The sequence below is a fragment of the Prionailurus viverrinus genome, chromosome E2 (assembly GCF_022837055.1).
Source record: "Prionailurus viverrinus isolate Anna chromosome E2, UM_Priviv_1.0, whole genome shotgun sequence".
Classification (NCBI taxonomy): Eukaryota; Metazoa; Chordata; class Mammalia; order Carnivora; family Felidae; genus Prionailurus; species Prionailurus viverrinus.
The window spans coordinates 52,978,276-52,997,521 of record NC_062575.1 but is presented as its reverse complement, the minus strand read 5'-3'; the positions used below and the strand labels follow the sequence as shown (position 1 = coordinate 52,997,521).

General features: G+C 48.8%; 1 protein-coding gene across 10 annotated transcripts in view; it reads left to right on the top strand.

Moving 5' to 3' along the window:
* Window positions 1–17,857, top strand: part of ZNF541 (zinc finger protein 541) — a 56,274-nt gene extending 38,417 nt beyond the window's left edge. For all 10 annotated transcript variants that reach the window (XM_047836529.1, XM_047836525.1, XM_047836524.1 and 7 more), the window contains 8 exons: window positions 6,719–6,782; window positions 7,417–7,559; window positions 7,897–8,000; window positions 9,849–9,924; window positions 10,436–10,524; window positions 16,541–16,681; window positions 16,862–17,043; window positions 17,145–17,857. In XM_047836529.1, the coding sequence (XP_047692485.1) occupies window positions 6,719–6,782; window positions 7,417–7,559; window positions 7,897–8,000; window positions 9,849–9,924; window positions 10,436–10,524; window positions 16,541–16,681; window positions 16,862–17,043; window positions 17,145–17,307 (962 nt within the window). In that variant the 3' untranslated portion in view covers window positions 17,308–17,857. The remainder of the gene's footprint in view (window positions 1–6,718; window positions 6,783–7,416; window positions 7,560–7,896; window positions 8,001–9,848; window positions 9,925–10,435; window positions 10,525–16,540; window positions 16,682–16,861; window positions 17,044–17,144) is intronic.
* The last annotated feature ends 1,389 nt before the right edge of the window (window positions 17,858–19,246 follow it).

Here is a 19,246-nt window from a genome sequence, read left to right as displayed (position 1 = left end):
TGGCCGTGTCTGGTCTGCGAGTCCCATTGCTGTCCGGAAGCGTCCCGGGACCATCTGGGACCAGCAGCCTTCTAGGTGCTTATAATTTTACAGCCAGAGAGAAAATAGAGAGTCCGTTTAGCCTGACCACCATTCTGCCTGCCCTTTGAGTGATTTTTGACAGTTTTACTAAGATCTAATTCATGTACCATATGAATCACCCATTTAGAGTAGACGGTATTTTTTAGTTTATTCACAGGGTTGTGTGCCCATCACACGATCTAATTTTAGAGCGTTTTTTAACACCCCCAGAAGCACCGTATCCATGCAGTCACCCCCCGCCCCCGATAGCCCCCACCTCCCCAGCCCTGAGCAACCGCTAACCTACTTTTTCTCTCTACGGATCTGCCCGGTCCGGATATTTTGTGTAATTGGAATCATACAGTAGGTGACCTTCTGTGTCTAGTTCATTCACTTGGCATCCATGTGCACCCATGTTATCATACGTATCAGTGCTTCATCCCTTTTTATGGCCAAATAATCCCATTGTCTGGACACACTCCATTTTATTTATCCATTCGTCAGTTGACGGGCGCTTGGGTTGTTTCTGTCTTTTGGCTTCTGTGAATAACGTTGCTCATGAACATTCACGTACAGGTTATTGTTGGACCTGTGTTTTCATCTCTCTTGGGTGTATGCCTAGGAGTGCAGTTGTGGGTCATAGGGTTAGCTCTACGTGTAATCATTTAAGGAGCTACTACTGGACTGTTTTCCAAAATGACAGAACCATTTTAAATTTCCGCCAGCCTTGTATGAAAGTTCCGGTTTCTCCACATCCTTGTCAACCCTTGCAACCTTTTTTTTTCTTACGTAACCATCCTAGTGTGTGTGTAAAGTGGTTTTGATCTTCATTTCCCTGATGGCCAATGAGACTGAGCATCTTTCCATGTGCTTACTGTCCATTTGTAATCTTTTCAGATCCTTTGCCCAGTTTTTGAATTGCGTTGTTATCTTTTTATTACTGACTCGTAAAAGTTTCTTCTGTATTCTGGAATTAACCCCTTTATCAGATACACAGTTTGCAAATTCTCTCCTATTGTGTGCCGTCTTTTTATTTGTGGTCTTGTTTGCAGTACTAAAGTTTTAAATTTTGATGAAGTCCAATTTGTTCTTTGTCCCTTGTGCTTTTGATGTTGTAGCTAAGGTTTCGCCTAACCAAAGGTCACAAAGATTTACTTCTGTGTTTTCTTGTGAGTTTTATTATTTTAAGTCTTAAATTTGTTTGTGACCCATTTTAAGTTAACTTTTATATATTGTATAAGGTGGAAGTCCAAATTCATTCTTTTGCATTTGGGTATCAGTTGTTCTAACACCATTTGTTGAAAAGACTATTCTTTTCCTGTTGAATTAGCATGGCACCCGGTGGAAAACCAATTGACCATAAATGTTTTGAGATTTTTCTTCTTTTTTAATACAGACATTTATAGCTATAAACTTCTCTCAGAGCACTGTTGTAGGTACATTTCATAAGTTTTAGTATGTTTTATTCTGATTTTCATGTATCTCAAAAGTGTTTTCTAGTTTTTCTTTTATTTTTTTTATAACACTGATTAAGGCGTGCATTGGTTAATTTCCACATATTTGTGAATTTTCCGAATTGCCTGTTTTAAACTGATTTTGAATTTAATTCTGTTGTGATCAGACAACATATTTTGTATTCAGTGCTTTTAAGTTTTTTGAAGCGTTTTTATGGGCTAGAATGTGTTCTCCCCTGGAGAATGTTCCATGCGTACTTAAGAAGAGTATATTCTCTTGATGGCGGGTGGAATGAATTGTAGATGTCTGCAATGTCTAGTTACTCTAAGTATTCTACTTCCTGTTATCTTGTGCCCAGTTGTCCTATCCATTATTGAAAGCATTGAAATCTCCAAGTATTATTTTTTAATTGTCTATTTTATCCTTCAGTTCTGTCAATTGTTGCTTTCTGTATTTATGGACTCTGTTTTTAGGTGCATTTATGTTTATATAATTGCCGTATTTTCCTGATGGCTTGAACTTTTATTATATCATTTACCATCGTTGTGATAATGTTATCATTATCTCTAGTAATATTTTTTCTTTTAAAGTCTAATTTGCCTGACATTAGTGTAGCCATTCCATCTCTTTTATGGTTGTTGTTTGCTTGGTATATTCCTTCCTGTTCTTTTACTTTCAGCCTGTTTGTGTCTTTGAAAATAAAGCATGTCTCCTACAGACAGCATTGGTTGGATGATGTATTTTTTTTAATCCAGTCTGACAAACTACCTTTTGTTTGGTTTGTTTAAGCGTTCTCATTTAATGTTATATTGATACGGTTGGATTTGCCTATGCCATTTTGCTTTTTATTTTCTATTTGTCTCATGTCATTTTCTCCTTCTGTTCCTTATCTGCTTTCTTTTGTACTAAATGAATATTTTCTTGTATAACCTGTCAATTCCTTTAATTAATTTTTCACTTTTTCTTGGTCATTTTTTAGGAGTTGCTCTAGGATTTAAAACATACATCTTAATCTGTCAGGGTGTGTTTAGTTGTGTAATAATTTATTAATATATTAATAAATATAGAAACATTGCTGTCTAGTTCCGTTCCTTTTAACCCTTTTGCTATTATTGTTTTGTGTATACATATACACATATATATATGTATATGTATGTGTGTGTGTATATATATATATATACATATATATATACACACATATATTTCGCATGTATGTATTATATGTATCTATCTATATATGAGAAACCCAGAAAATAGGGGCGCCTGGGTGGCTCAGTCGGTTAAGTGTCCGACTTGGTTTCATCTCAGGTCATGATCTCATGGTTCATGAGTTCAAGCCCCACGTTGGGTTCTGCACTGGTGGCATGGAGCCTGCTGGGGATTCTCTCTCTCTCTCTCTCTCTCTCTCTCTCTCTCTCTCTCTCTCTCTTCTCTGCCCCTCCCTCACTCATGCTCACATGCTCTCTCAAAATAAACATTAGGAAAAAAGAAACCCAGAAATATATTTTCATCATTATCACTTTATATAATTTTGTTACGTGAAAAAAGATAATAGAGGAAAACAGGCATTATTTATAGAGTTTGTTATATCAACCTTCTTATTTACCATTACAAATAACTTCACTTATTCCTGTGGATTCAGGTTACCATCTGGGTATTATTTCTTTTTTCCAATGCAACTCCTTTGTCCTATTATTGTCACATATAGTGCATTTTTCTATACTATAGGCCCACAATACATATCGTTTTATGTCATTGCTTTTTAAGTGAATTAAGAGAAGAAATATGTGATTATACTTATATAATTACCCATATTATTACCTTTATCAGCACCCTTTTTTTTTTGTTGTGATTGACATTACTATCTGGTTTCATTTGCTTTCAGTCTAAAGAACTTTCTTTGGGGTTTATTATCGTTATGGAGATGTAATTTACATACGGTTTATCCCTTTAAAGCATGTAATGCAGTGAGGTTTTTTTATTTAATTTTATTTTTTTTTAATTTACATCCAAATTAGTTAGCATACAGGGCAACAATGATTTCAGGAGTAGATTCCTTAGCGCCCCTTCCCCATTTAGCCCATCCCCCCTCCCACACCCCCTCCAGTAGCCCTCTGTTTGTTCTCCATATTTATGAGTCTCTTCTGTTTGGTCCCCCTCCCTGTTTTTATATTATCTTTGCTTCCCTTCCCTTATGTTCATCTGTTTTGTCTCTTAAAGTCCCCATGTGAGTGAGGTCATATGATATTTGTCTTTCTCTGACTGACTAATCTCACATAGCATAATACCCTCCAGTTCCATCCACGTAGTTGCAAATGGCAAGATTTCATGCTTTCTGATTGCCGAGTAATACTCCACTGTATATATAGACCACATCTTCTTTATCCGTTCATCCGTCGACGGACGTTTGGGCTCTTTCCAGACTTTGGCTATTGTGGATAGTGCTGCTATAAACATGGGGCTGCGTGTGTCCCTTCGAAACAGCACCCCTGTGTCCCGTGGATAAATGCCTAGTAGTGCAATGGCTGGGTCGTAAGGTAGATCTATTTTTAATTTTTTGAGGAACCTCCGTACTGTTTTCCAGAGTGGCTGCACCAATTTGCCTTCCCCGCGGTGGTTTTAGTTCTGTTCACAGAACTGCATCCATTACAACCATCAACTTTCAGGCATTGTCATCACCCACGAAAGAAGCCCCACACTCATCAGCAGCCACTCCTGTCCCTGCCCCCCAACCCCAGGTATACCCCCCCCCCCCCCGCCCAGGTAACTGCTAGTATAATCTGGACATTACACATATGTGGAATCCTATAATATGTGGTCTTTCGTGACCACCTCCTTTCCCTTAGCATGATGTTTTCAGGCTTCGCCTCGGTTGCAGTTTATGTCAGTATTCTGTTCCTTTTTATGACTGAGTGATATTCCACCTTTACCGTTTCTCGTAAGACAGGTCTCGCGACAAATCTTCGCAATTTTTATTTGTCTGAGAGTCACTTTTTTTCACCTGTATTTTTGAAGAGGAGCTTGCTGGATGTGATTCTTGGTTGATAGTTTTTTTACTTCCAGCAGTTTGGATATGTTATCCCACTGCCTTCTGACTGCCATTGTTTCTGACGAGAAGTCTGCCGTTAATCTGACTGGGGTGTTCTTGCACGGAATAAGTTGGTTTCTTCTTTGTCCTTTCAAGATCTTTATCTTTGGCTTTCAACATGTTGCCAAAGATGTGTCTGGATGTACATCTCTTTGTGTTTATTCTATTTAGAGTTTGTAGTTTCTTGGATTTCTAGATCTTTTTTCTTTCCTTATTACCAAATGTGGGAAGTTTTCAGCTGTTGCATCAAAGCCATGATTCATGTTTTTCTGCCCCTCCTCCTCTTTTTCTGGTACTCTCATTACGAGTATTTTGCTGCGTTTAACGATGTCCCACATTTCTCTGAGGCTCACTTCCATTTTCCTCCATTCTTTTTTTTCTCTCTGTTCTTCAGATTACATAATTTCCATTGATCTTGGAGTCTGCTGATCATTTCTTCTGCCAGCGCACATCTACCGTTGACCTCATTTTGGTTATTGTATTTTTTTATCTTTTAAATATTTTTTTGAGAGAGTGCGAGTGGGGGAGGGGCAGGGAGAGGGGGGACAGAGGATCTGAAGTGGGCTCTGTGCTGACAGGCTAACAGCCGCGAGCCGGATGTGGGGCTCGAATTCATGAACTGCGAGATCATGACCTGAGCACAAGTCGGACCCTCGACCGACTGAGCCACCCAGGCACCCCTATCGTACTTTTTTAACCCCAGGATTTCCATTTGGTCCTTTCTTATATGTTCTGTCTCTTCATGGTATCCTGTCTTTGTTAGAAATCTTTATCATACCTTCCTTTAGTTATTTAAGCATGGGAACTGTGGGCAGAGGAAACCTGTCTCCTTGGCTGCACCTGCCTGGAGTAGGGCACTCTGGGCAGAGCCCCTGTTACACAGAGCTGGCGGGGGTGGGTGGGTAAGTGATGGGCGGATGCCACAGACTCTCGCTGTTCTTACCAATATTTAGTCGCTTTCTTGAATGGGTATTTTGTAAAATGCTGTATGCCTTTGGGACAGCTTCCAGGGGCTTTCACTTACTGTTCTTTAAAATAATTTTTATCAGTGAATTTGTTGTTCTGCTGAGTCCCTTACTCTGCTTTTTGGAAGTCCAATGCCCCTTCGTGCGATCTTTTTTAAAATTGTGTTGGATTGTGGGGGCACCTGGGTGGCTCAGTCAGTTAAGCGTCTGACTCTTGATCTCAACTCCGGGCTTGAACTTGGGGTCATGAGTTTGGGTCCCACGTTGGACTCCACGCTGGATGTGAAGCGTACTTTAAAAAAACTATGTTTGGGGCGCGTGGGTGGCTCAGTCGGTTAGGCGGCCGACTTCAGCTCAGGTCACGATCTCGCGGTCCGTGAGTTCGAGCCCCGCGTCAGGCTCTGGGCTGATGGCTCAGAGCCTGGAGCCTGCTTCTGATTCTGTGTCTCCCTCTCTCTCGGCCCCTCCCCCATTCATGCTCTGTCTCTCTCTGTCTCAAAAATAAATAAAAAAAAGTTAAAAAAAATTAAAAAAAAAACTATGTTTTATTGTGATAAAAACAGTTAACAGGAGAGTAGCGTGAGAGACCTGGAGCTTATTCATCTGGCTTCACTGAGACCTAATGCTCACTGAGTTCTCAGTACCCACTTCCCCAGCACCCCCAGCCCCTGACAACTACCATGCCATTCCGATTACGTGCAAGTGACGATTTTAGGTACTTCTAGAAGCGGAGCCATGCAGTATTTCCTTCTCTGTGACTTGTTTCACTTGGCATAACGTCCGCAAGTCTCATCCGTGTTGTTGCATCTGAAAAGTTCCTTAAAAACAAACCAAAACAGGTTGAACGGTATTCCGTTGTATGTAAATACCACATTTTCCTTGCCCGCTCCTCTGTCGGTGGCCATTACGTCGTTTCCACTATCATGAGTAGTGTCGAGTAAACGTGGGAGGGTAGATATTCCTTCTGAGATGCTGATCTCAGCTCTTTTGGATAAATACCCAGAAGTGGGATTGCCGGATCATGTGGTAGTTCTATTTTTAATTTCGTGAGGAGCCACCTTACCACGCGATCTCAAAGAGCCTGCGCCCCCCCGCCCCCCAGACCACTCGTGGTCCACCTTCTTGAGGCTTTTTGTTGTGTGTTTTCTAGATCAAGTGGATGGCTCTTTTGGCATCTGCATGGTAAAGGATGACGCCAAGATCAGCATTGAACCGTGAGTTTGAACAGACCTGGCACCGGAGGGTGGGTCCTTCCAAAGTGGGGGTACTTTTACCCTCCTTGTGAGCCAGTGTCTGTTTTTCCCAAGGAAAAGCATCATAGGGGATCCTGTCTAGCTCCAGAGTCTCCCTAAAAGAGAAGGGGTGCGTTTCTGTGGGTGGATGTGGGAAGCTCCCCCCAATATTCCTTCTGTCCAGATGTACCATAGCCGGGTCAGGGGGACAGAATGTCCAGGACCCTGGAGTTCTGGGTGGAATTGGTGATGGTCCAGCGCAAGACCCTTGAGTGTCTGTGGCACAGGGCTAGATCAATATGGCCATGGATGTAGACGCGTGCCAGGTATCAGCATATCCCTCCCCTATCCTAGACCCGAAGAGACACCGGAAGCCAGAGATAAGGCATTAAGACAAGTCAGAGAAAGGAAGGAAGTATCCCTGCAGAGGTTTCTGGGATGCCCGCACGCGTCTGTCGGGGATGTCGGGACACTCAACACACGCGACAGCTGGCAGACGGTTTCCCCAGGGCAGGGCTGTGGCCCGAGAGCAGGGCGCGCCGCGCGTCTCTGTTGCGTTTCCCGTCTCGCTCACGCGTGTACGCCTCGCGCGTCTGTGTGCGTGGCCTCATTTCAGACACATCAACATAGGAAGCCGGTTTCAGGCTGAGGTCCCAGAGCTCCAGGAGAGGTCGCTGGCCGGAACGGATGAGCACGTAGCTTCTCTGGTCTGGAAGCCGTGGGGAGATGTGATGACCAACCCGGAAACGCAGGACAGAGGTGGCTGAGACTCTGCGGCCGAATTCCCAAGGGCCCTGCCCCCCCCCCCCACCCCCGCCGTCTGAGGATTTCTCCCCCCAGTTCTCACCTTGGCCAAGAAGCACGGGATCATGCTTGGCGCACTCTTGCTTCTCCTGAGCTGTCGTCTCCTGCACCCACCTCCCTTCTCCCACGATTCGGGCCAGGCCGTTCAGAGCGAGTGCTCGTGCCTCCCTTCCCTCATCCCGCTTTCAAGGAGCCCCTCTCGGTGCCATCAGGGAAGTCTCCGCCCTGGCACTTGCTGACTCCGCGTGTCTCTTCTCTCTCACCCTCCGCTGGGACCGCTGGCCGGAAACAGTGACCGAGCTCTGCAACGTGGCCTGCTCCAGCGTGATGCCGGGAGGGGGCACCAATCTGGAGCTCGCCCTGCACTGCCTGCACGAAGCCCAGGGCAGCGTTCAGGTGAGGTGGAGGCAGGGGCAGGGCGAGGGGGAGTCTGGGGGAGCTCCCCGCTCTCCCGGGGCCGGAGGCTGCAGGTGTGCGCATCGTGCTGTCTGCTCCGGGGTGTGCGGCCCGTGGAGAGTGAAGGAAGGCCAAGCGTCCTTCTCCCGTGGCTTTGGGATCGGTGTGGTGCTCGTGAGCTGCAGATATGGGCTCAGTGAACCAGTTGTCTCTCGGGAGCAACAACAGTGCGGGTGTCCCTTGGAGACAGCTCAGGGGCACTGGGGAGCCACAGCCCAGTGCACCCGTCTCGGGTCCTGCACTGATTGGGTTTATTTGTGTATTTATTTTTACATTTCTTATTTTATTTTTTGAGAGACCGAGTGCAAACAGGGGAGGGGCAGAGAGAGAGGGAAATGCAGAATCCGAAGCAGGCTCCAGGCTCCAAGCTGTCGGCACAGAGCCCGATGCGGGGCTTGAACCCACAGACCGCGACATCACGACCTGAGCCGAAGTCGGATGCTCAACCGACTGAGCTACCCAAGCGCCCCTGATTGGGTTTATTTACCGAGCTCTATCTCCTCGATTAAAAACCCACATGTGAAAACCCCTGATGCAACAGAAATGCCTCTGCCTACTCTAAGGACCCTCCTCACATTCTTGACATTTAGAAAAGAAACCAACTCTGAGTAATGAGAGGAAAAGTGTCATCACTCGAGCTAGGTCCCCAAGAGTCTGGTGCCGTAGTCATGGCTTTTTCTCAAGCTCGGAGGCAGCGGCTGGCACGTAGGAGGTGCTCGGCAGAGTCAACACATATTGATAAGAGTTGTCTCAAGCGCTTGGTAATGTCGTGGCACGGGGTCCAGGGCCGGTCTTGGTTTCATGCTGCTGCCACCATCTTGAAATTCTTAATGAAAATTAAGATAATTTTTGAACAGGGGTCGGTGTTTTTATTTTGCACTGGGTTCCCCAGATTACGTGGCTGGACCTGATGGGGGTTACTCTGGTGAGCAGGACAAAATCCCCCTATTTGCAGGCTTACATTTTAGAAGAGTCGAAACAGGAAATATATTTTTAATTTTTTTTAATGTTTTATTTACCTACGAGAGAGCGTGAGCAGGGAAGGGGCAGAGAGAGAGGGAGACAGGGGATCCGAAGCAGGCTCCGTGCTGACAGCAGAGAGCCCGATGCGGGGCTTGAACTCACGAACTGAGATTTAGGACCTGAGCGCAAGTCGGACACTCAACCGACTGAGCCACCCAGGCGCCCCTAAAATAGGAAATAAGTTTTTAAAAAATTGTTGGTGGTTAGCGCTATGAAGAACATGAAGGGGGGTAGTGGTCGAGGGCAGTGCGATTCCAAATGCGGGTCCTCGATGAAGGAAGGCGCTCACGCCAGAATAAATCCCCACACCGTTTCCCACATCAGCAAAATGTGGCCACAAGAAATCTGTCAGCCGCACTCACCAGTATGCTTAGCGACGCAGTCCCCGCATCCGCAAATGGTTCACGGGTGGTGGCCAGTCTGTGGAGCACACACGCTCCGAGCAGTAGGGCCGGAGAAGGTCTGAGGGAGGGCACGAAGTGTTTGCTTTTTTAAATTTTTTACCGTTTGTTTATTTTTGAGAGAGAGACAGACAGAGCATGAGCAAGGGGAGGGGCAGAGAGAGAAGGAGACACAGAATCGGAAGCAGGCTCCAGGCTCCGAGCTGCCAGCACAGAGCCCGACGCGGGGCTCGAACTCCTGAACCGCGAGATGATGACCGCAGCCGAAGTTGGACGCCTAACCGGCTGAGCCACCCAGGTGGCCCCTAAGTGTTTTTCGAATGCATGAAAGAAAAAATCGCCTGCCACACTCCTCTTGTTTCAGGTTGCCCTGGAGACCCTCTTACTCAGAGGACCCCAGAAGCTGCAGACTCACCCACTGGCCGACTACCGCTATACAGGTGACTGGAACAAGGCGGCGGGCGTGGTTTTTGCCTGGCCGGGACCTTCTGAACAGTCAGTTCCCAACAGCAAGTTCTCTTGCGGCCTTCACCTGCCTTTCCAGAAGGGCCTGTCCTCTCGGGGAGTGACTCCGTGGGCGGGTTTTCTGCTGGTTGCACCCCACCCTCCCCCTTTCCCAGGGTTCCCTCGCACGCTCTGCTCGGCCACCAGGGGGAGGTGGAGGCAGGCTGGGGCGCAGCGGTGAGCACGCCAGCCCTGGAGTCTGGCAGGCCGGGGCCCTGGCCTCGGCGAGTCTCCCAACCAACGGAAGCCTCAGTTGCTGCATCTGTAAGGAGGAGATCGTAATGGTCCCTACCTGCTAAGGCTTTTGTGAGAGTTGTATGAGATTAAGCAAGGAAGGGGCTTAGCAGCAGGCTCGACGCATAATTGTGCTTGGTAATGGCGGCTGTAAAAAGGAGGGGGGTCTGCCCTTCAGCCGTGTCCTTCCCGTCTTGGCTATTTCTCGAATAGGTTCAGACATCTGGACCCCCGTGGAGAAGAGGCTTTTCAAGAAGGCGTTCTGCACCCACAAGAAGGACTTTTACTTGATCCACAAGACGGTAAGGTGAATGTGGGCGCGCCGGTGTAGACAAGGCCCCGCCTCGCGTAGCTGAGCCGGGCTAGAGCCGAAGGGCCCCTCGGGGGTGACACTGTGCTTGTATCATAAACAGTTTCTAATTTAAAAAGTCACGCCCGTGGGGCGTCTGGGTGGCTCGGTCGGTTAAGCATCCCGACTTGGGCTCAGGTGATGATCTCATGGTTTGTGACTTCGAGCCCCGTGTTGGGCTCTGTGCTGACAATGTGGAGCCTGCTTCAGATTCTGTCTCCACCTTTCTCTGGCCCTCCCCTGCTTGCTATCGTTCTTGTTCTCTCTCTCAAAAAAAAAAAAAAAAGCTAAAAAAAAAAAGCACACAGGGGCGCCTGGGTGGCTCAGTCGGTTAAGCGTGTCTGACTTCAGCTCAGGCCATGACCTCACGGGCCGTGGGTTCGAGTCCCGGGTCGGGCTCTGTGCTGACCGCTCAGAGCCTGGAACCTGCTTCACATTCTGTGTCTCCTTCTGTCTCTGCCCCTCCCCCGCTCACGTTCTGTCTCTTGCTCTCAAAAATAAGCATTAACAAACATTATAAACAAATAAATACCGGTTCAAGACGGTTGATCGTATGGTTTGGGTTTTCCATACCTTTATCGTCTACGCGCTCTAGCAGTTATTGAGAATGGGATAGTAAGATACTTGCCTATAACTGTGGATCTGTTTTTCCCTGTAGTTCTATCAGGTTTTGCTTCATGTATTTTGAAGCTCTGATTTAGCTGCATAAACACTGAGGATTCTTATGTTTCCTTCATTAAATGGACCTTTTTATCACCATGAAATGATTTCCTTTATCCCTGCTATTATTTTTTTGCTCCGAAATCTGTTTTTCTGAGACCAGTATAGCCAACCATTCCAGCTTTCTCAGAAGGCGATGGGTGTTTGCGTGGTATATCTTTTTGCAACCTCTTACTTTTAACATATTTGTGTTTTCACACTTACGGTGTGTCCTTATAAGTAGCGTGCGTTGGATGTTGCTTTTTTTTAATTTGTTTTAATTCAAGTCTAATTAACGAAGTGTTACATTAGTTTCAGGTGTCCAATATAATGATTCAGCAATTCTGTACTTTGCTCAGTGCTCATCAAGATAAGTGTACTCTTGGGTCGCCTGGGTGGCATATTGGATCTGACATCCGACTCCGGCTCAGGTCACGATCTTGCGGTTCGTGGGTTCGAGCCCCGCGTGGGGCTCTGTGCGGACGGCTCAGAGCCTGGAGCCTATTTCGGATTCTGCGTATCCTTCTCTCTCTGCGCCTCCCCTGCTCGCTCTCTCTCTCTCTCTCTCTCTCTCAAAAATAAACACTAAAACAAATTTAAAAATTAAAATAAAAAAAGATAAGTATACTCTTAATCCCTTTCACCTGTTTCATCCCTCCCGCCCCCATTTTCCCCCTGGTAACCACCGGTTTGTCCTCTGTAGTTAAGAATCTGTTTCCTGGGGGCACCTGGTTGGCTCATTCGGTTAGGCGTCTACCTCCTGGTTTCAGCTCGGGTCATGATCTCACAGTTTGAGTTCGAGCCCCGTCTTGGGCTCTGCACTGACAGTGCAGAGCCTGCTCGGGATTCTCTCTCTCTTTTCTCTCTGCCCCTCCCCCCCCCAAAATAAATTAATACACATTTAAAAAAAGAATCTGTTTTTTTACTTGTCTCTTTTGCTCTTTTTTTGTTTGTTTTTCAACTGTTTTTAAATTCCATATGTGAGTGAAATCATGTGGTGTTTGTCTTTCTCCGACTTATTTCACTTAGCATTATACTCTCTAGCTCCACCCATGTTGCGAATGGCAAGATTTCATTCTTCTTTATGGTTGAGTAATATTCCATTGTATGCTTTTTTTTTTTTTAACATTCGGTATTTTAGTTAGGGTGTTTAGACCATTCACATTGAACGTGATTGTCGAGACGGTTAGCTTCAAGTCCATCATCTTGCTGTTTGTTTCCTGAATGTCTCACCTGATCTTTGTTTCCCCTTTCTGCTTTTTCCTGCCTTGTTTTAGATTATTGGAGTAGTAAATTTTGGGATTCTGTTTTATCTCCTTTGTTGGCTTATTGGCTGTAACTCATTATTACATTGGTAGTGGCTTTAGGGTTTTTTTGTTGTTGTTGTTGTTGTTTAACGTTTATTTATTTTTGGGACAGAGAGAGACAGAGCATGAATGGGGGAGGGGCAGAGAGAGAGGGAGACACAGAATTGGAAACAGGCTCCAGGCTCTGAGCCATCAGCCCAGAGCCCGACGCGGGGCTCGAACTCATGGACCGCGAGATCGTGACCTGAGCTGAAGTCGGACGCTTAACCGACTGAGCCACCCAGGCGCCCCATGGGTTTTTAACTACGCATCTTTAACTCACCACAGTCGAACCTTCAAGTAATTGGATAACACTTTGCGTGCAGAATTAGTGCACCTCTGTCTTTCCTCCTGGCCCTTATATTATTATCGTTATGCATCTTACTTTCCATATGTTATAAACCTCCGAATGCCTTGTTATTATTTTCGTTCTAACAGCCAGTTATTTTTAGAGAGATTTCAATAATACAAAGTTTTATATTTTTACCCACATAGTTCCTCGTTTCACGGCTCTGCATCCCTCTGTGTTTCCATCAGGTATCATTTTCCAGAAAGAACTACATCAATGTAAATCCTTTCACATTTCTTGTGATGTAGGTTTGCTAGTAATGGATTTTTCCAGCTTTTGTGTATCTAAAAAAGTCTTTATTCAGGGGGCACCTGGGTGGCTCAGTGGGTTAATCATTGGACTTTGGCTCAGGTCATGGTCTCATGGTTCATGAGATCGAGCCCCACCTCAGGCTGTGCACTGGTGGTACGGAGCCTGCTTGGGATTCTCTCTCTCCCTCTCTGTCTCTCTTTCTCTGCCCCTTCCCCACTTGTGCTCACTCTCTCTTTCTCTCTCTCTCTCTCTCCAAATAAATAAATAAATAAACTTTTTTTGAAAAGTCTCTATTTTGCCTTCATTTCTGAAAGCTATCTTTGCTAAGTGTGGCATTCTAGTTTGACAGGTTTTTTTTTGAAGTCTTGAAGTAATTTAAAGATGTTGCTCTATTTTCTTCTTGCTTTTACTGTTTCCAGCACGAAATCTCCTGGTTTCCTTGTCTTTGCTCCTATGTATAAAACATGTCTTCTGTTTGTTTTGTGGCTGGCTGTTTGTATGAATTTCTCTCTACTCCTGATTTTGAGCAGTTTTATTACCGTGTGCGTTGGCATCGTTTTCTCCCCCCCCCCCCCCTTGTGATTGGGGTTTGTTGAGCTTCTTAGATCTGTGGGTTTGGAGTTTTTATTCAATTGGGGGATATTCAGCCTTCCTTCTTCAAATATGTCTCGTGTCCCTCCCTTTTCCTTCAAGGACCCCACTGATTGTGTGTGTGTGTGTGTGTGTGTGTGTGTGTGTGTGTGTGGCTTCCTGCACTTGCCCCACAGCTCACTGACTCTCTTTTTCATCTATCTGACTGTTTTCCCTCTGTGTGGTTCATTTTGGATGGTTTCTGTCGCTGCATCTTCAAGTTCACTCATCTTTCCTCCTGCGGCCCCAAATCTGTCATTAATCCCATGTGGTGTAGTGTTCATCTTAGATTTTTTTCTGTCCTTAAAAGTTCTCTTTGGGTCTCTTTTTTAATTTTTATTATTTTTTTTGAATGCTTATTTATTTTTGAGAGAGAGAGAGACAGTGCGAGCGGGGGGCAGGGTGGGGGCAGAGAGAGGATAGAATCCGAAGCAGGGTCCAGGCTCGGGGCTGCCAGCAGAGAGTCCGATGGGGGGCTCCAACTCATGGACCACAAGATCATGACTTGAGCTGAAGTCGGACACTTAACCGACTGAGACACCCAGGCGCCCCCTTTGGGTCTCTTTTATATCTTCCATGTCTCTACCTAACTTTTTGATCATATATTATGCAGATATCATAATATTAATGTCCTTTGGTGCCAATTCTTTTTTTTTTTTAACGTTTATTTATTTTTGAGACACAGACAGAGCATGAATGGGGGAGGGTCAGAGAGAGAGGGAAACACAGAATCTGAAACAGGCTCCAGGCTCTGAGCTGTCAGCACAGAGCCCGACGCGGGGCTCGAACTCACGGACCGCGAGACCATGACCTGAACCGAAGTCGGCCGCTTAACTGACTGAGCCACCCAGGCGCCCCACTTTGGTGCCAATTCTAACATCTGTGTGTGTTCTGGGTTGATTTTGACAGATTGACTTTTCTCCACATTTTATATTTTCCTGGCTCTTTGCTTGCCTGGTAATTTTTCATTAGATTCCAGGCGTTGTGAATTTTGGCTTATTGGGTGCTGGATATTTTTGCATTCTTATAAATATCCTTGAACTTTGTTCTGGCACAGTTACTTGAAAACAACTTTTTCCCTTTTTTTTGAAGTTTTATTTATTTTGAGACAGAAAGAGAGCGAGCGAGCATATGTGTGCGAGTTGGGGAGGGGCAGAGAGAGGGAGAGTGAGGATCTCAAGCAGGCCCCCCCCCGGACTGTTGGAGCCCAACGCGGGGCTCAATCCCATGACCCTGGGATGATGACCCGAGCCAAATCACGAGTTTAACCAACCGAGCCACCCAGGCGCCCCACAGCTTGTTCCTTTGGAGTATTGCCTTTAGGTTTTTTAACCTGGAACCAGAACAGCTTTCATCTAAGGCTAATTAATTATTCCTCAGTTCTGAGGCAAAACCCTCCTCTTACTCTACAGTGCCCTGGGAATTATGAGGTCTTCCACCCCAGCTGGTGGGGACACACACCATTCCCGTCCCCATGAGAGCCACGGGCACCTTTCCCTCTGACCATTTTGGATGAGTCTTTACCGAGCTTCGTGTGGTCTCTTCACACGCACTTCGCTGAATCCTCGAGGGCAACGCTGTCCGGATCTCTGGCGTTTCCCTCCGTGCCGCCGTCTCCTCTGCTGTACTTTGTCCTGTGGACTCTTGCCACCTCGGTCCCAGGCACTCGGCTCCCTTTCAACTCAGGGAGTCTGCCGGGCTCTGCCTGGGTCGCCCCCCTCCCCCAGCTGTGGCCTGGAAACTCTCCCAAGGTGGTAGTTTAGTTTCTTTCTCTCAGCAAGACTTCTTTGATTGGCGCCTGCTGTCTTACCGACTGGCCTTTCATATACTCTACCTGTTGCCTTTTCACTGTTCTGGATGGGAGAGAGCTCTAGCCCCTGTTGCTCTGTCTTGTTTGGAAGCAGAAGTTCAACGTGTTTTGGTTTTGGTTTTGGTTTTTAACTTAGTGACAGTTCCTAGACGGGCAGGGATGTACTATTTTGACTCTCAGCTTGTGAAGACACACAAAGCTGAGAAAAATTCACACGGAGGAGGAGATATCTTCTGAAGTGAGCTCCAGATATTAAATGGCCAATTTGATTTACCGGAGCCATTTTTTTTCCAGAGCCGTTAAACTTTTCCCTTGTGTTTTGTTTTTGCAGAAGGTGCCGTTCAAGGCATCGCTTCTCAGTGGAGGGAGGAGCAAAGTGGGGTCTGATTGCCCAGGATCAAACCGTGCCCTCGGAACCTCTTCCTCCTCCCGTGGGCCACTCTCCCCTGTCCCTCGGGGGCCCTGCGACGGGTCACAAAGGCCGGGAGGCACCCCCTGAGGGCCTTCTGCTCGCATTAGTCCCGGTGGGGAGGCAGGCGGCTACCGGGCGTGATGCCACAGTGAGCATGCTCGTGGCACGCCTTCTAGGGCGCCTTCCCGCAGGGAAGCATCCCCGGGCTGGATTTGCCACTCAGGGCGCAGCGCTTAGCCGGTGTTGGCTATGGGGGCTTCGCTCCGAACCCCCCCTCAGCCGCGAGGGCTTTGTGATTCTCCGCCCCTTGCAGGGAAGGGGGCCCCAGGCTGAAGCAGAGGCATCTCAGGAGGGCTTGCAGACAGTGACTGGCCCCGGGGGGAGGGGACTTGGGGCTTCGCGGCCACACGGGACGCCCCTCGCTCGCTTGTGAGGTGTCTCCCGTAGCCGGCTCCTGCTTTCTTTCGCTAGATTCAGACAAAGACTGTAGCCCAGTGTGTTGAGTACTATTACATCTGGAAAAAAATGATCAAGTTTGACTGTGGCCGAGCCCCAGGCCTGGAGAAGAGGGTCAAGAGAGAGCCAGAGGAGGCAGACAGGACAGAAGCAAAGGTAGAAGGTCTGGGGGAAGGTGGGGGCTGGAGGTCAGCCCTGATCGGAGGCCCCGGCCCATCCAGCTCAAGGAGCAGGGAAGGGCGCCCGGAGGGAAGGGTTTCCCTGCGCAGGAAAGCGCCTCCCTTAGAAGGGTGGGGGGCCGGCACCCTTACAGCGGCGGTGTCTCTGTTCTCACAGGTCACTTGCAGCCCTCGGGAGAGACCCAGCCACCGCCCCACTCCCGAGTTCAAGATAAAGACCAAGAGTTACAGGAGGGAGTCCATTCTCAACTCTAGCCCAAACGCCGGCCCCAAGCGGACCCCCGAGCCGCCGGGGAGCGCGGAGGGCCGGGGCGTTTTCCCCTGCAGGGAGTGTGAGAGGTACCAGCCCTTCCCCCGGATGTGCCCTGTGCCCGCACCCCCTGCCCTCGGGTGACCCCCCTGCCGCCTGCCCTGACCCACGCCCTCTGGTGGCTCCTCAGGGTGTTCGACAAAATCAAGAGTCGAAACGCCCACATGAAGCGACACCGGCTTCAGGACCACGTGGAGCCCGTCGTCCGGGTGAAGTGGCCTGTGAAGCCTTTCCAGCTGAAGGAGGACGAGGAGGAGGAGATGGGGGCCGACATCGGGCCCCTGCAGTGGTGACGCCTGGGTGGAGAGCTGGGGCGAGGCGGCGAGGCAGCCCCGCAGCCCTTCCCCTCGGCCTCTCCGGGGCGTCTGGGCCCCCCCTCTGCCTCCTCCCCACCCTCACCGTCCCGCAGTGGCCAGCCTGGCTTGGAAACACGGTGGGCGTTTGGCCATAAGTAGGCAGGAGAAGCACCCAGTCGCCAGACCGCGGTGACGTCCCTGTCGGCCGGTGCCAGGGGCTCCACGCTCTTTAGGTCGATAGTGTCCCCCCTTCTTTCAGTTCCACTCTGTCCCGGAGCAGGGAGGCGTGGGGAGGGAGCGAGGCAGACCTGGGTAGCTCTTAAATCTTAGCCTCAGTTTTGGGGTTTGGTTACATTTGTTCGATAGCTAAGGCCGAGATGTAGAGAATCAGTGGGAAGATACCTTCAGATCTCCGGCCTGTTGGGGCCCCTCCCCAGGGGAGTCTGTCTGCTTTCCAGATTCAGTCCCTAGTCTGGCAAGGACTTGTACATGGTTGGGTTTTTTTTGTACGTGTCGACTTGTAAGTCTTATTAAATTGGGTTCTTGAGCGGCTGTCTTCTGGCTTCCCTGGCCTGCTGATCCAACAGAGTTTCGAGCCCCGGCTTCTCACTGGAGCCACGGAGATGCGTAAGCGGAGTTCCTGCCCAGGAGGAGCTGGGGGCCTCATACACGCGTTCAGCCAGCACCTATTAGGCACCTAATGAGCCAGACAGCGCCCGGTCCGTGCAACGGGGCCACCGTGATGCAAGGAACAAGGTCCCTCTCCCCGTGGAGCTTGCGTTCTAGGAGTGGGAAGGCAGCGGTGATAAATAAATGAAAAGGCGATTGCAGACACTGGCCGTGGCTATGCTCGCGGCCACAGGAGCAGGAAGGTCACCATAGGGTTCAGCAATCGGGGCATACAGTGGTGGGGTGGCTCAGCCGGGAGATCCAGGACTGCTAGCCTCGGCGTGGCTGACACTGAGGCCAGCCTAGGCGTGGCAGACCTTCGGAGGGGGTGGGGAAGAGAGCACAGCCCTCCCTTGTGTCCCTTTTTTAAAAAATTTTTTTCTTTAATGTTTATTGATTTTGAGAGAGCGTGTGCACACTCGCGCAAGTGGGGGCGGCGCAGAGGGAGAGGGAGACACAGAATCTGAAGCAGGCCTCAGGCTCTGAGCTGTCAGCACAGAGCCCGACGTGGGGCTCAAACTCACGAACTGTGAGATCATGACCCCAGCCGAAGTCGGACGTTTAACTGACTGAGCTCCCCCAGGCACCCCCCCTTGTGTCCCGTTTGAAGAGCCAGGAAAGCTCATAGCAGCCCCCAGACAGAATGCCCCCAAGCTCTTCCTCAGCTGAGCCCTGGCGGTTGGAAGGAAAATGTCCCCAGTTTTCCTGGACCCTCAGGGTTTGTCACCAGGACCAGGGGATCCCTTGAGCTTGTTGCCACCGGATCAGAACGGGGATTCTGTCTGCCAGGAAGGGAAGAGGAAGCAGAGACGGCAACCGGGCAGGTGGACCTTGTGTCCACAGAGTGACATGAAGAAAATGAAGCAGGGGGCCGGGTCCTAGGGAGCGACCACGGTGTTGTGGCAGGCGGGTGGCCAGGGAAGGCCACACGGACGGCCGCTGGGGCCAAGATCTGGATTCCAGACGGCGGGCGGCACGGAGGAGCGCACCCTGCCGCGGGAGCTGGTGGCGAGTGTTCCAAAGGCCCTCCGGCGACTCTGCGGAGCTGGCAGGAGGCCGGGTGGCGAGTCTGAGCAGCAGACGTGGTGGTGAGGGAAGGTGGTGGTCGGGGCTGCAGCGGGACGGCAAGCGTCTCGGGGGGGGGGAGACTCCGGCTTGGTGATGGGTTCCCGTCACAGGGAGAGGCGGCGAGGGAAAGGACCGGTCAAGGCTGCCATGGTGGCTCCGGGGCGTGGCACCCGCTTAGATGCCATGAAGTCAGATGGGG